Source organism: Neofelis nebulosa, chromosome X, assembly GCF_028018385.1.
Source record: "Neofelis nebulosa isolate mNeoNeb1 chromosome X, mNeoNeb1.pri, whole genome shotgun sequence".
Taxonomy (NCBI): Eukaryota; Metazoa; Chordata; class Mammalia; order Carnivora; family Felidae; genus Neofelis; species Neofelis nebulosa.
Genome location: NC_080800.1, coordinates 12,060,600 through 12,077,849, shown reverse-complemented (window position 1 = coordinate 12,077,849; position 17,250 = coordinate 12,060,600). Strand labels below are relative to the sequence as shown.

The window sequence follows — 17,250 nt, the reverse complement described above, 5'->3', positions numbered from 1 at the left end:
AGCAGGAAAATACATGTTTCTCAAGGGACATCCAGTTAAGGGAGATTGGAAAGCTTTCTCGTGAATCAGACTCGGTTTCATCTGAGTTCTTTCCCCTAAATAGTTACTAGAATTGATTTTTACCATCTCTCTCTTTCCTTTGGTTAAGGCCCATTTCTGTGGAGTTGGGCTAACCTTGCAGAAGACAGATGTTTCATGCCGTGGCGATTGGGAAGGCAGCTGATACCAGGAATTGAGCTGGACAGTGCGTCGCTTACAAAGAATCCAATCTGTCAGGTCTCTGACAGCACCACATTCCTTTCCCATTGGCCGCACATTTTTCATGTTAGCTCTTGGCTAAACCAGGAATAAGTAGTTGTGTTGGGTTTGGGTTTGTGGTTTTTTGTTTTTTTGGTTTGTTTTTTTTTTGCAGTGACTTTTACCATCTCTTACAAAGCAATCTGATTTTCCTTGCTGCAAACTGACATACGGATAACACTGGTATCATTCATTCAGAAGGACATAAACCTGTATTTCTAGGAAAATATCAGTCTTGCCCAAGAAACTTGCGCCTCTGGTCCTCACGTCCCCTTTGTCTTCTGACTGCATCACAGTTTGGCCCTCAACAGCCACTCTGTTGCTCCCCATCTTCCTTCACAGTGTCTCTGCTAGTAGGTATTTTAAAGTATCATCTGGAACGTTAAAAACGGAGGATGGTTCTGGTATGGAAAAACTTCACCTAAAAATTTTTTTTTAAATGTTTATTTTTGAGAGAGAGAGAGAGAGAGAGAGAGTGAGTGAGATGGGAAGGGGCAGAGAGAAAAGGAGACAGAGAATCTGAAGCAGGATCCAGGCTCTGAGCTGTCAGCAGAGAGCCTGTCGTGGAACTCAGACTCATAGACCACGAGATCATGACATGAGCTGAAGTCAGACACTTAACCAACTGAGCCACCCAGGTGCCCCTGGAAAAACTTAATTTTGTAAGTTTTTTCTTTTCACTTCCCCCAACCTTTTAGTTTTCTTTACAGTATATATACGTCAATCCAAACAATTTCTTTGCAGAACATAGGGCCTACCCCACTGTGGTAAGCTGAAGAGTAGGCCCACGGAATGTCCACACTCAGGGTGCCTGAGTGGCTCAGTCTGTTGAGCATCCGACTCCTGATTTCAGCTCAGGTCATGATCTCAACAGTTCGTGGGATAGAGCCCCACGTTGGGCTCTGTGCTGACAGCGTGGAGCCTGCTTGGGATTCTGTCTCTCTCCCTCTCTCTGCCCCTCCTTGGCATGTTCTCACTCTCTCTCTCTCAAAAAAAAAAAATCAAAAAAGTTATATAAAAAACCAAACATGTCTACACTGTAATCCTTGGAACCTGTGAATATGTTACTTTCCATGGTGAAGGGGATGTTGCAGGTATGATTAAGTTAAGGATCTCGAGATGGGGAGAGTAGCCCAAATAGTCCAGGTGGGCCCAATATAATTGCAAGGGTCTGGGTACGTGAAGGGGGCAAGAGTCGGAGTGAACGAAGTGACAGTGGAAACACAGGTCCAGGTGATGCACCTGCTGGCTTTGAAAATGGAGGTGGGGGGTGCCTATGTGGCAAGTGGCTCAGTCTGTTGAGCGTCCCACTCTTGATTCCGGTTCAGGTCATGATCCCAGGGCTGTGGGATTGAGCCCCGCTTCGGGCTCCGCACTAAGCATGGAGGCTGCTTGTGATTCTCTCTCTCTTTCTGCCTCTGCCTCTCTACCCTGCTTGTGTGGTCTCTTTCTCTCTAAAATTAAAAAGGGCGGGGGAGTGCCTGGGTGGCTCAGTCGGTTAAGCATCTGACTGGCTCAGGTCATGATCTCGTGGTCCATGAGTTCAAGCCCCATGTCAGGCGCTGTGCTGACAGCTCGGAGCCTAGAACCTGCTTCAGATTCTGTGTCTCCCGCTCTCTCTGCCCCTCCCCTGCTCACACTCTGTCTCTCTTTCTCTCTGAAAAATAAACATTTAAAAAAATTAAAAGAAAATGAAAGGGGGCCTCGAGCCAAAAAATAGGGGCACCCTCTAAAAGGTAGAAAAGGCAAGGAAATGAATTTTCCTCTAGAGCCTCCAGAAAGAAGGCCACCCTGATACCTTGATTTTAAACTGTTGAGACCCATTTTGGGACTCCAGACCTCCAGAACTGATAGGTAACAAGTCTGTGGTGTTTAAAGCCACAAAGTGTGGTAATTTCTTATAGCAGCCATAGGAAAAATACATTCTCTTATTGTCAATGTATTTTTGCTTTCATGGGAGGAAAAAACAGAAAGGAGCCCTGTCAATTACATCTCAATAAAATTGGGGGGGGGAATAGAAATCACTGCTTCCAAACACTTTTTTAAACAGTAGATTCTAATGCTGTATGTACGGTAGCTACTCAGTAAATCCTGGTAGGTATCAATGTCACTGTATGACTTATCTATATTGTGGCATAACAAATTACTCCCAAATGTAGTGGCTGAAGATAACATTTGTTATCTCACAGTGTCACTGTGGTCTTTGGCTCAGGGACTCTTATAAGGCTGCGGTGGACACATCAGCAGGGCTGTGGCAATCCCAGGGCTCAACGCGGAAGGATGCGCTTCGAAGCCCACACCCTTGTGGCTGGTGACAGGCGTTCAGTTTCTTGAAGGTTGTTGGCTGCAGTCCGCTGTCACCTCCTTGCCACGTGGGCCTCTCCGTAGGGCAGCTCATGCACAGCACGGCCTCTAGCTTCATCAGAGCCTACGAGGCAGAGAGTAAGAAGGAATGAGCAAGTGGAAGCCAGAGTCTTCATGTAACCCGGTCTCAGAAGTGACATCCCGGTACTTGTGCAGATTCTGCCAGTTAGAGCCACACCACTAGGTGCAGCCCACACTCAGAGAAGAGCTTACAGAGGGCGTAAATACCAGGAGGCAGAGGGCGTCTCGGAGTCAACTTGCCAAGCCTATGATCTTGGTTCACAGTGCCATACGTTTCCCCCTATGGTCAGTGACTCGAAAAGTACTATTTCTCTTGTTGTTATTTTTTTGAAAATGGAAGGCACGGTGAATTCTCAAGAGTTCCTGCCTAAATGTCTTTTCACTGACATTATCTACGTTTTAAGGGAGAATGCCCCAAACATGAATGATTCATGTGGAATTTTAGATTCTCAGGTGGTTTCATAGAACAAAGGCTGGCTGATTTTGTCCACTATACAGACTCCATGATTTAATTCATGCTCTCTACTTACCAGCAGTACCTTAAAGTAGTCAGTCACCATGCCCCCCCTACTTAGAATGTGCTCGTAATGGTTATGGATGTCAATCAATAAGTCCTCAGAGCACTGATGAACATGAACCAGAGCCTGAACAAATTATCCAGTGGAAAGCTTCATATCATTTTCCTTTGGGTGGGTTGTCTGTCTTTTTTAATACTGATTTGTAGGGGCTCATTACGCATTCTGAATGCTCCTCATTGTCAGTTACTTGTGATGCAAATATCTTCCCCCTTTTGCCTTGTTTTTCGCTCATATTTTTCTATACGTTAATAAATACAAATTTCTTAAATGCATTGCTCTGTTCCTTAATGGTTAGTGTGTGCTTTCTGTGGCTTCTTTAATAATCTCTCCCAGCTCCAGATCATGAAAATGTTCAATTATAGATGCTTTGTTGTTTGCCTTTTGTAGCAAAAACCCTTAATAGGGAATCTTATGAACATTTTTGGGAGCTCACAGTTCACTGAATCATCCTGTAGTAATAATAGTTACTATAGCTAACATTTAGTAAATGCCCTATTATGTATTTAGACACTGCTCTGAGAACTCCCTCTGTATCAACTCCTGCACTCCTCATGAGTCTATGAAGTAAGGTCTGTGATTACTCCATTTTTCAGGTGAGGAAACTGAGGTGCAAAGTGACTTACTTAAACTTACTCAAGGTCGACTAGCCAGGGAGTGTTGGGGATGCGATTCTACCTTACACAGTTGGACTTTCACTATGACTCCTAACCACTAAGGTCCAGACATGTTAATGGGCCAATACCCTATTGATAGTGCTTTGGGAATATTGGCAAATAAACCCAAGGCATTGCAGATAGGTTTAAAAAAATAACAATTTTTAAAAAAATTTTTTAATGTTTGTTTATTTTTGAGGGGATGGGAGGGGCAGAGAGAGAGGGGGACAGAGGATCTGAAGTGGGCTCTGTGCTGAAAGCAGAGGGCCCGATGTGGGGCTCGCACTCACAAACCATGAGATCATGACCTGAGCTGAAGTCAGACGTGTTATAAACTGAAACACCAAGGTGCCCCCAATTTGTGAAACTTTTTAAGTGAATCTCCCCAGTTTGAAAATTATATTGTTTTTGTAATCATTTTTAAGAGAGAACAGATTAAATTAATAATCAATGCAAAGTAAGAAACCATTCTAAGAATTCAGACACATTTCAGTTTCAACAAGGGTTTATTTTTTCCCATAGTTGCAGGTCCTGCTGAAGAATCTCGTTCTCTTGATGCGCCTGGGTGGCTCAGTCAGTTGAGCGTCTGACTTCGGCTCAGGTCATGATCGCGTGGTTCATGAGATGGAGCCCTGCATCGGGCTCTGTGCTGGCAGCTCCGAGCCTGGAGCCTGCTTCGGATTCTGTGTCTCCCTCTCTCTCTGCCCCTCCCCCACTTGCACTCTATCTCTCAAAAATAAATAAACATTAGAAAAAAATCTTGTTCTCTTAAAAACAGTCAGGTGCCAAGGGGCACCTGGGTGGCTCATCAGTTAGGTCTGATTCTTGATTTTGGCTCAGGTCATGATCTCGCGGTTCGTGAGTTCGAGCCCCTCATTGGGCTCTGTGCTGACAGTACAGAGCCTGTTTGGGATTCTCTCTCTCCCTCTCTCTCTGCCCTTCCCCTGCTCACCCTCTCTCTCTGTCTCTAAAAATAAATAAAATAAAACTTAAAAAAAAGTCAGGTGCCAAAATATGCGCATTATGACATTCTCTGCTTATTTCAGGTTCTGTGGTTTTCCGAACCTTTGTTTAATCCTCAAAGTGGTGTGTATTTTGGTTCTTAATTGTCTTGGCCTTAGTCTAAGTTCTGATGCCTAAAGCCATTTCTACTTTATAGCCTTCAGTATAATTTTATGATTATAACCACATATTTGAATTATTTCCTGATTTTTTCTGAACAATTAAAACCCAATTGTGAGCACTGCATAATTGAAGATGAGAAAAAAGTCTGTTCAAATAAAGCTAAGTAATAATAGTAACATGTATTATTTTAGTGAAAAATTACCACATTAAATGTCTCAGTGGTGGGAAAACTTCAGTGTAGATTTAGCCTGTAATGATCAGGAAGCTTCCAGGGGATTCGAATGCATTTTTCTTCTTGCTGTTTTATTAGCAAGAAAGTAATCAGCAGAACTTGTCCTCCAGAGGGCTAGGCTCCATTCTGGGCACACACAAGCCTGTCTTCTGAGAGTTTCCATTCCAGAGACTTTGTGTTGCTAATACATTTATCATTCAAAATGTTAAATTTTGTTCATTTCTTAGTTTTTCTGTTAGTCACTGGTGCAGTGAACGGATGTTCAGTATTATCGATGGTGGACCAAACCATAGGGGAAGGTTTTCTTATAGGTTGCAATTCTTCTCGTTAAGATGTAGTATCTTTAAGGGTGCCTGGGTGGCTCAGTCGGTTAAACATTCAACTCTTCGTTTTAGCTCAGGTCATGATCTCATGGTTCATGGGTTCAAGCCCCGCGTCGGGCTCCATGCTGACAGCATGGAACCTGCCTGGCATTTTCTCTCTCCCTTTCTCTCTGCCCCTCCTCTGCTCTGTCTCTCAAAATAAACTTAAAAACTTTTAAAAAAGATATAGTATATTTAGAATGGCCCTTAATGTTACATGCCTATGGCTTATAAACATAGACTGTAGTATGATCATTCTGGAATATAGGAAACATGTTCTGAGTATATCTTGCTCTGGAAAGCCAGTCGTCTCAAGTGTCTTTGTGTTGGTAACATTCTATGCAATATCGTTGGGCATTTTATTACTGATGTCACTCACCAAATTTGGTAAAATGGGCATTCTCTTTTCTTTTACTGGAATTCCTACAAGGTCATGTGGTATCCTACCTCTTTTCCTACCCCTTTTGCAGGGCTGCGACATTGACACCTCATTTGCTGTTTGTGTTTAGTTGTGAGATGGGGGTTAAATGCCTGTGCTCGTAGGCCTGGCGAGCTGTCAGCTGCTGGCTGATCAGAAAGCCCACCTTATGCTGCTAGTTCTAGACTGCAGTGTTCAGCGGGACACAGCCCGCATCCTAAGTGCCACAGCGTTCTTGATGAGGACAGCAAGGATCCATTGTCTCCGTTTTGGAGTTGAGGGCGGTGCTTCCAAGAGCGTGGGGCCATCTCTGTGACAGTGACCCTTCTGTGGGCTGGGCCACAGCTTATCGGAAGCATAGATAGCAGTCACTGCAACCCCCTGACCTGTATAAAGTCAGAGGAAAGTGGAAAAAGAAGGAAGGAGCAGGAAAGGGAACGGGCATCTGTGAAATGCCTACTGAGGGCATTGTGTAGATAAGGCGAAAAACATCGAGCGCATGCATATATACGTAGATATGTAAATGTGTACGTACCAGCTACACAGTGTCACTTGATCAGCACAACAGCCCTGTGTGGTACATATTATTTCCTTATTTTACAAACCAGGAAACTGCCTCAAAGAGGCTAGCAATCTGGTCCTAGTCCCCCCTGAGTGTCTCTTGCTGATTTTTAAACCTGTATTTTCTGCCTGTGATTATGTACCTTCGGTTTTTGTTGCTCTTTTATAGTTACAGGTGCTTTGTTTTCCATGGCACCACAAGGCCCCTGTAAGGTTTGCCAGTGTCCTCTGCTTCCTCCTCCCCCGGAGGGGTTTGCTGGGTTAGAACTAACTAGAGAGGTGGGACAAGCAGAGGGCCCACAATGCTGGAGAAGGGTATGCATGTCAGGGTCAGGAGTCTGGGCTTGTCCTGGGAGAACAGGGAGCCATTGAAGGGTTTTAAGTGGAAGGCCCCATTCATTGTGTGTAGGAAAAGGACTGAAGGCAATCAGGGGACATTTCTATCACCTATAAGATTTCATCTGTAGGGGCGCCTGGCTTGCTCAGTCTGTTGAACGTCTGACTTTGGCTCAGGTCATGATCTCATGGCCCACAGTCCATGGGTTTGGACCCCGCATCGGGCTCCATGCTGACAGCTCGGAGCCTGGAGCCTGCTTTGGATTCTGTGTGTGTGTCTCTCTCTCTCTGCCCCTCCCCCACTCATGCTCGCTCTCTCTCTCTCTCTCTCTCTCTTGCTCTCTCTTGCTCTCTCAAAATAATAAATAAACATTAAATTTTTTTTTAAAGATTTCATGTGTAAGAGAGAAGAAAGATAGGAAATACAGCAACATGGACATTCATTATTTCCTCCTTTGCACCCTTCTGAATTAAAAAAAAAATTAAAGCATGGAAAATAAGTAAACTCTTCTCTAAAGCTGAGGGATTAAACAAATTTGGTCTGATGATGAGGAAACATCAGACAAATCCCAACTTAGGAACATTCTACAAAATAACTGGTTTGTGCTTTTAATGGAAAAGACTGAGGAAGTGTTTCCCATGGAAGGACATTCCATGTGAGAACTAAATGCAGCCTGTGAACAGGGTTAGAGCCCAGCCTCCGCTTTTGTTTTGGGGTTTGTTTGGGTTCTTTTTCTTTTTCTTTTTCTTTTCCTTTCCTCTTTCTTTCTTTCTGCCATAAGAAGCATTACTGAGGCAATTGGCACACTTTGGATATCCACATATAGGTAATAGTGTTGTATTTTCTCATTGGTATTGTATCAATTTCAGAATTTTTATCAATACCCTATATTCATGTAGGAAACTATCATTGTTTTTAGGAAACATATACTGTCAAAGAACAAAAGTTGAAGCGAGTTAAGTCTGAAGATCTATTTGGCTCTATTCCACAATTCATGATTCAGGCAGCATCCCATGGAGTAAGTAGACAGGGGCTCCTAGGAGTTGTACCAAATGGAAGATTTTTATAGGCAGAAGAAGGATGGGGTAAGATATTAGCAAAGGAAAAGAAAGGATTGTTTCAGCCCGTGACGTCTTCTTTTTGCGAGGAAGGGAGCCGGCAGGGTTTTCTTCAGGCAGATGACCTCACCAGTGGTGCTCAGGCCATTTCAGGTTGACTCTTAAAAGGTCACGTTCCTGGGGGAAGTTAAAGCTTGTGATTACGTCTTGGCTTCTCATGGGGGAAAAATGATTCCATTTTGGACTTCTTTTTTAACGATACTGAATTATTTTGACGTTAAGGGACATCATATCTATAAATCTCAAATATTTCATAAGAAAATAGAGACCTATTTCTAGAGATAATGATAAAGCATATTGTGATAACACATTAGCTCTTGGAGAATCTGGGTGAGTGGTATATGGTAATTATTATTTTTGTAACTTTTCTGCTTGTCTGAAATTATTTCCAAACAAAAATCAAAAACATAATTTTTGAATGAGGAGAGGGAGGAGGGGACCAGGCAGCTCTGCCTCCCGTCCCCGATCGCCAGGCATGAAGTCCCTGGTGAGGGAGCTACCTGCCCAAGATGAGCGTAGGGGCATAGAGGGGTCGGGGAGGTGTCACGAGCTCACCGTGAAGGCACACGCACGAGTTGGGTCTTTGCGCAGCACCAGCTGTGCTCAGTCCTAAAGCAAGGTGAACGTAATGAGAAAGCGGGTTCGGGATTCCAGACCCAGTGACATTGGAGCCCGTGATTAACTTGGCCTCTTCCTCGCACACGGCGCAGGACCTAGGACGAGGCACGCGACGATCGAGATAACACGGGCGGTAGGAAGTGAACGAGGCCGCCGCCAAGTCCGTGTGCGGGCGCGCAGCTGAGAGGAGGCCCCGGGCCCGGGTCTGCGCTCGGCCCTCCCGCTCCTTCTGTTCAAGCGGTGGAGGCTCTCCGTTCTCTTTGGCCGGAGCCTTCGGCGGCAGCTGCCTTTTCAGGCGCTCAGACGCAGAGGGTCACGTCTGTGGGGCCCGACCACTGCAAAAGCCCTCCCCCTTTTAAAGGGATTTGGTCAGTCCTGGGCACCTGCACCCCTCCCCTGCTTCTGCTGCTGATCGGTTCTGGGGTGTCGTCAGCCGGTGCCGGTCTCGGGGAGAGCTCATCGTTGTTAGTACCCTCAGCCGCTCCTATCATTGCTCGATGCAGGCCCCTGCCGGACAGGAGTGACCCTGTCTTGCTCTCTACAGGAGCCTTTTAGAGCCAGTGTTGCTTTGGGATCTGGCAACCGGTGTGACCCAGAGTTTGGGGAGAGGCTCATTCTTTCCTTAGCCCTATTCCCTCTCTCCTTCCCTCCCCGGAGTGGACTTTTGTCAAAGACTTGCTCTGTCAGCAGTTTCTCTTTTTCAACTTTCTCTACACATACATAGATAAGGAGTAGTTGTGAAGTTCATCGTTAGGGTGAACTCTACAGACAAAGCAGGAGGAAAATGAGCTGGGTTAAGGCAAGGAATGGAGGCCAAGAAAAGCTCTCACTAGGGACATTTATAAGAATTGGGAGCCTCCCTGAAAATGAGAGCAGAAGCCACAGAAAGTGATTTACATATTTAAAAGTCTTACATTTTTGATGTTTGACTGAAGGAGGTCTGACTTAAATGTGTTGCTGATTAAACCATCCCGCAGGGCCAGAGGTAAAACGTGACCTCCATCCCAACTTATTTTGTCATTGCCTGAGGGACGGGAAGAGCTTCCCAGCTGCAAAGAGCTAGTAGCTTGGAGACCTCGGTTGTGGAAAAAGGGCAACCATAGGGCCTGTGACCTTGGAGCAGTAAAAATGGGGGGATGGTATCCATTACTGGTGCAGGACACAAGAGCGGGAGGAGGGGTGGGACATGAGGGCAGGAGGAGGAAGGATCTGCAAATCTCCGCGAAGAGCTCTTTGCTGATGCAATCCTGCTCTTCGCAGAGAAGGAATCCTAATAAAATGTAGCAGTTCTTAAACATATAGAAAATGTTCACACCACTCGGCTCTTGTTTTACTGTAGTTTTAAGAAGCAATGCTTAATGCTGTTAAAAACAATTCAACTGGCTAATTTGAAGTTTGAATCGGCTTTATTAAATGATTCATGAATGGTACAAAATGGAAGCTTCTTGTAGGAAGGAGGAGGGGGAAGAAAGTTACTGGCAAAAGAAAAAGATGGTTCCAGACAAGGTCACCTTCCCAGGGAAGGTGGGGTGGGAAGAGCAAGGGGTCTTATTATGCAGATCATCTCCTCTTCCTTTGGGGGATGGAGGGAACCCCTCTGGGGATGACCTCAGTGGTGCTGACTGGAAAAGTTCTGACTGACCCAGTTAAGACTGTGTTTCTGGAGGAGGTTGAAACTACAGTTCAGTTGGGTATCAAGCCCCTGTTTGGGGACTTGGCCTAGCATTGGTGACTCCATCTTGGGTCTGTGGTTTTCTTGTTAATGGTGGAAATTAAACAAGGTGTGTAGCTGGTGCGCAAGGAGCACCGGGTTTGGCCACTCGTCGCTGACAAAATCCAAAGGTAGAAAAACAAGTAGTGATGAAACAAAAATGCAGTTTGTTTCAGTGAGACCACCGCTGGGAGTGCAGCAGACCAGCATCGCAAAGACTTGTCTCCAAAGTACTGAAAATGCATCCGGGTTTACAGAAGGAAAATGTGGGGCAAAGGCGGGTGGATCCGTGCAGGTGGCCTGTGAAGGCCAAATCAGTCAGGGTCTTGGGATCAATCACGGGTAGGGTCTTGCTGGCTCAGAGCGGACCTTACTGCTGGAGGCGCTGGTTTTAGGGCCCATCGGGGGGCGCTCCGCCCTCAGCATCTTCCACCTGAGCCAAGAGACTAGCTGAAAAGAAGAACTTAATCAATTACAAAGTCTGAGGTCAAAATGGAGGTAGCTGGAAGTCTCAGTTTTAACAGAGCAAGTGCAGTTGGACGATGTGTTAAAAAGAAGGGGGGAAAAGGCAATTTTCCCATTTTTAGTCCATTCCCTATAATGCTTTGTGCTTTCCAACCAGAAACATGAATTTTATTATTACTGGTGAGGATGGGCTCACTAATAGAAGCTGCTAATAGAAGATTTTTACAAGGGGCACTTAATACGTTGGCTTGGCCATCTTTGAGCACAGGTTTGGTCGTTCTGGATCCTGTACAAAGATAAAACAGAAAAGAAAACAAGGCATGGCAAGTATGTATGGACTAGTTTTCTGTTTGCAGGGTGAGCAGGAATGAACCAAAGAGGGTGGAGGAGAAATGAGATTAGAACAAGCGAAATTGTCCTGAATAAAAACCCGGTTGAGCAATCGAGAGCTTTGAGGTTTTGTCAAACTCACAAGCCGTTAATTTTTTAGTGCCTTTCAAGCATGAAGAAGGGATTGGTTACGTAAATCGTGACGTGTCCTCACGATGGACCACTCTGCAGGCTTTCCCGAGGATGAGTTACTTCTCTGTTTTGACATGGAATAGAACATTGAGTCTGTTCTGGTTTTTTAGCCAATGATATATAGTACACAAAACAAAAAAGAAACCGAAAGCATAAATGGCAAATTGCTGGCAATATTTATGTCAGGCCAAGAATGAAGACTGCAGAAAGATTTTTAGTTTAGGGGTTACACACTTCCACGGTCTCAAAATATGTCTTCAATGTATGTGTATTAGCTTTTTATAATCAGAAAAACACAGTGAAGACATTGGCACTTTGAAAAATCAATTTAGACAGCGTTCAATGGCGATGTTTTGTCTTAAAGCAGCAAAGAAAGGGGTTTTGTTACAGAGTCTCATTACAAGTCAGGCCAACTAGGACCAGGGAGGCTGAGCATCTGTGAGCAAGCAGAGCCGGTCCGCCCGGATAAGACACGTGGAATTGGGCTGTGGATTGCTGGCCTGTTTTCAGCATCCCAAACCTCCCTCCCCAAAATTGCACAACTTGTGCAGCCCGGCTGGGCCTTCTTCCTCCCAGTCTCCGCCCACAGGGCATGCAGGGGAGGGAGTGATGTTCACCAGCTGATGGCAAAGCGAGCCTGTGGGGCACCAAGGGAGGACGAATATGAGCGAGCTGTCAGCAAGCAGAATTACTTCCAGAGGCCTTAAACTTGGTCTGGTAAAACCTCTGAGAGGAGCAGTTGGGGTATGGGAGGGTGACGAAATATCCTCTGCCATCCACCCAAGTGGCTTGCTTTGTTCCGCCAGCCTTCGGATTTTCTTCCCCAGACCCCGTTGATGTTGATGGTTGTCAGTTACATCTTTTCTCTTGTGCCTTTCGTGTGTGTTTCAGCCCACCTGGAATCCCAGCTGCATCCCCAGAGTGCATTTTTGTCTCCCGTGATCCTCCACACCTGCCCTTGTTTGGTTCACTGTGTCACCACATTGACTCTCAAAGACGCCCCAGGGTGGACCCTGCCCTTCTACCTCGAACTCTACCGTGTGTTCCTTTCCCACATCTTCTCCTTTTCCACCTAAGGCACACAAGTGATGTCCCTGTTCTGTTTTGAGCTGGCCGTTTCTGGAGTCAGGTCTCCCAGTGGCCCCGCGGCGTCCCTTCTGGGCTGTGGGTACAGACACCCATGGAAGTCACCGGGAGAGCAAGTGGCAGGTTGTCTGTGGTCCTGAGCTCTTGGGCCCGTGCGTCACAGTAGGAATCTGGTGAACGCTGTGTACTCATATCTTCACAGAGAAGTGTACGCGCTTGGAAAATTGTGTACGCAACTCCGGGGAGCGCACGGACCAGCTGAACCCCATTCATACCCCCAAAGATGATGCATGCTCCACGTCCCTGGAATTGGTGCTCTATTTTAGGAGAGATGAAAAGGAGTGAGCTCAGTGGCAACTAGAGCCAAATGGCTCTAGGGCATTTGGGACCAAGTCATTTAGGGTTAGGGGAATGTGTGTACATGTGTCCATACGTGTGTGCGTGTGGAAGTGACAGCGTGTGTTTTAAATGGCTCGTGGAAGTTAAACGTTTAAATATGTATCTAAGAGAAAATAAGGGATTTTGTCTCATCTTTTGTGTCTGTTATATAAATTTATGTACAGCATTTATATTTCAGAGATATTTGTTAAACATATTATTTTTGTTCCTTTTGGCATTATGGACACTAACCTTTTAACGTTGCTGGTCCTTTTTCAGGGTGGACAAGCTTCATTTATACCATATCTGGAAATGTGTATATTGGTGAGTGATGACTGTTTGCTTTGGGTTCAATTGCACTATCATTTAAATGACTGAGGGGGAGGAAAAGCAAGATGAAACCTTTCATGCAGTCACATACTCTGCCGCCTTCTGTCTGGCACCAGCCCTCTCTCCATCCTCGTACATCCTGGTACACCCAGGACAGGGCACCTCTCAGCTTGCTCACCATGCTCAGTGAGGGAGGAGAATATGAACACCAGTCACGACAGCAGCCATTTTACTGTGGCCTCTGTGCAGATGTAAGATCTGGGCACGTTCCTGTGGGTTGACATCTTGGGGAGACGTTGGCGACCTCCATGCTGATAAAGGGACGTAGCTCTAACGGGTGCAGGGGAGCAGGGATCTGTCTCCTGGGAGCTGGAAGGAGGGGCATTTGCCATCTCCCAGGCGCCTCTGAGAAATCTCAAAGTTGGTTTTCCCTTATTTTAAGGCTTGTATAAGCGTCTCTTGTTGAGTGGGCTCCGGGAGGGATGTTGAAGACCCCACTGTCATTTTACGCATGAGGAAAGTAAAGTCTAAAGAAAGTTAGTTAACTTGCCAGGATTGTGCCTCGGTAAGCCTGGGACCAGAACCGAGGACTGCCCGCTCCCGTTGCCGTGACGTACTGCGTCACCTCTGTACGACGACAACACAGCAACCGCGCCGTCCGCCCCGTCTTTTTCTGGCCTGCGCTCCACAGCCAGGCCGCAGCAAGGAGCCGGCCGGGTGGCGGAGTGGATCCCGCAGAGCGGGCGGGCTCTGGCCGCGTCTGCTGCCGCCCTGCCTGTCCTCCTGGAAGCGGCACGGGCGTCGGGCCGGTCTCTCTGTGGCACTGCCGGACGGACGAGTGCTGGGGCGGATTCTGAGTGTGCCCTGCCCACGCCTCGGACGCCTTAGCTCCGCAGGCCTGCCGACCGCCTTCCACCCTGCCAGTGGCGTCTGCGTGTCGCAGCCCGAGGCTTTCTCTGAACCGGGGAACGCTGCTCCGCCCTGGTCAGGGCAGGGCGAGAGTGCTGGCGACTGGACATGCCCAGAGGCCACGTCACCCCTCCGGTGGGCTAAGTGACGCCTGCCTGTGAGGCCTTTTCCTAGCGGTGCCCCGTGGGATTCCGTCCAAGCCGCCCACAGTGGGCACATGCCTGATGACACTCTGGTGTGTCCTGTCTCCCTTACCTGACTTGGTTCCTGGCCTGTTGTTTCCTGTGTCCACCTGCCAGATAAACTCCTCGTACTTCAACATCTCGGGCTGTGCTTCTGGGACAATGTAAAGTAAGGGAACGAGCCTCCTCTTGGCTCGTCCCTGCCCCTCGTGACAGCGATGGGTGGTGGGGTGGGGGTGGGGCAGGCCAACACTGTCATTTCGGACACCTTCTGGGCTTGGGTGCCCTCCACCCCGTCTCCCGCAGGCTAGCGGCCTCAGCCGTCAGTGGTCTTCCTGTGACCCTGACGTGGCCACCTCCGTGGGTGATACACTGCCAGCCCCAGACAGCTGCTTTATTGATGACATCTGCTCTAGACTTGAAGGTGATACCCAGAACTGCTTAAACCATTCTTTGTAATCTCCAAAAGGGGGCTTCAGTTGCCTCAAATTATTTTTCTGGAAAATAGTGGTAACACGAACCCATGTATTTTGATTTTATAACAGTAAAAATGGCCTTAGTTCCTCTTTCACTGAATAGCATTTCAGTGATGGGCCAGAAGCAAAATTCATTTATTTTAGCATCTGAAAAAGGATGGAAAAAATGTAGTGGTATCACAAGGATCACACGTAAACTATGTTCACCATCTGGAAGAGATGAAGCATCATTTGTCTTATGATCTTTTGAAAATCTTGAGTGTCACAAAGAACTTTATACAAATGGAGAGTAAAAACCATTTTTATGGACGTAGCACCATTGACTTGTGGTTTCAAGAGCAACAAAATAATCTGCACAAATGGAAAGTAATAAAGCATGTGAATTCTGAGGTGATAAGGATACCAGAAATGACTGTGTAGAAGGAGAAAGGGCAGGGGCAGCGAACTTGTTACAAAGGGCCAGATAATAAATATTATTGTCTTCGTGGACCATACAGTTTTAGTTGCGACGAATCATTCTTGCCCTTGTAGCACAAAAGTGGCCACAGTGATATGTGAGCTGTTGGGGTGGCTATTCTAATAAAACTTGATGGCCACGGAAATGTGAAGTTCATAGATTTTTCACGGGTCATGCAATGCCTTTGTTTTGATATTTTTCAACCACTTAAGAATGTAAAAACCTTTCTTAGCTTCTGGACTCTACGACAGGTCATATTTTATTTTGGTTTAAATGGTGGTGTGGAGGATGAAACGGAGAAAAATGAACAAATCATCTTTGAAACCTGTTTTCATTAAATTGAGGTATGGTTGCCACACAATGTTACGTTAGTTTCAGGTGGATAGCAGTGATTTGCCTGGTCTGCAGGTGATACTGTGCTCGCCACACCTGTACCTGCCGTCTGTCACCATTGTGCCACCACTGACTGTATTTCCTGTGCCGTGCCTTCCATCCTTGTGACTGATTCATTCCATAACTGGAAGCCTGTACCTCCCCCTCCCCTTCACTCATTTTGCCCATCCCCCCCCCCACTACCTCCTCCCCTCTGGCATTCAAAACCTGTTTTAGTCAGTAGTTTCAGCCTTGTTTCCTGACAGACCTTCAGTCCAAGAATTAAACAAGTGAAAAGCTCAGCAATTGGAGGGATAAGAATGACCGGTACATCCACTTGTTTTTCTTGAGGTGAGGCAGGAGTTTCCGGAGTCGTTTCTATTCACTGGCCTGGTCACCTCTCATGACCATGGGCCACAAGTGCAAAACATCTGGCAGGAAATGGGGTCACGGTCTGTAGCGTTGGAACGAACTTGCATCTGTCCAGGGTAAACTGGACCGTGGAGAGAATCTAGCTCGCATAACTGGCCTCTTGGGACTCGGCTGTAGCCAATGAGTGACTGGCCAAATGACCTCAATTGAATTTTATCTCCTTCTTTTCCTCCTAACCACCCCCCTAATAGAGATGTTCATGAGAAAAACAAAAGGGCAAGAACAAATCATCAAAGGAAAAAAGACAAAGCAGAGATGGTTATTAAGTATGTACTGACGTATAAAACCTGTAAGAGAGAATCTAGAAAACACTTTCTGATTTAACTGCCTCAGTTTAATCTTGCGTTTAAAGCCAGGATGGCACCAGCCGGCCACAGATGGCAGGAACTGATAAGCAAGTAATTGTCTTTTCCAAAATGTCCCGTACCTCCGTTCTGTTGGAATCGATGTTATAAATGTGCATGGGGCTGGAATAAATAGACTGCAGTTTGGGTTGAGAAAGTAATCTGGGGAGATTCCATAAAATGGAGATGTAGGAGGACTCAAAGAATATTAATTGATGCAGGAAGTTCTTAAAAGACGGACACTGGTAGATTGTGAAAAAGGACAGGTGGAGGCTTTAACGTTAGAGATGGCCGGAGATCTTCGACGACAATCTTTTACAGAGTTAACAGGTCCTTTGCCCAGCCCTCAGCTGAAATATGTGCAGTATATGATTTTTAAAACTCAGAAACTAAAAACCGCATAGGCAGAAAGCCAATAAATCCCCAGGATACTAACACCGAGTCCCTTGCCTGCAGCCGAGATGAGAATGACGTTACACATTGACACAGATATCAAAGGGGAGAGCAACTCATATCCTATATCCCTACGGCTTGGATGTCAGCCTCCTAGAGGGGCCAGTATCAGGTATACTGTTTGGGCCTAGAAAATTGATTTAGAGGAGTGCCTGAGTGGCTCAGTTGGTTAAGTGTCCGACTTGAGCTCAGGTCAGGATCTCATGGTTTGTGGGTTCGAGCCCCACATTGGGCTCTGTGCTGACAGCTTGGAGCATGGAGCCTGCTTCGGATTCTGTGTCTCCCTCTCTCTCTGTCCCTCCCCCACTCACACTCTGTCTCTCTCTCTCTCTCTCTCACTCTCGCTCAAAAATAAACTTAATATATTTAGAAATCTAAAAATATTTGTGGGTATTGAAATGACACCTAACTGGCTTATGCGGGTAGTGAGATGTTTCAGACTTATTTAA

The 17,250-nt window shown here is 46.3% G+C and overlaps 1 protein-coding gene across 4 annotated transcripts in view; it reads left to right on the top strand.

Annotated features, from left to right (window-relative positions):
• Positions 1-17,250, top strand: part of PIR (pirin) — a 97,980-nt gene that overhangs the window by 58,007 nt on the left and 22,723 nt on the right. For 3 of the 4 annotated variants that reach the window (XM_058713461.1, XM_058713462.1, XM_058713459.1), the window contains exon 7: positions 13,126-13,170. The exons of the other annotated variant lie outside the window; for it this stretch is intronic. In XM_058713461.1, the coding sequence (XP_058569444.1) occupies positions 13,126-13,170 (45 nt within the window). The remainder of the gene's footprint in view (positions 1-13,125; positions 13,171-17,250) is intronic. 4 annotated transcript variants of the gene reach the window in all.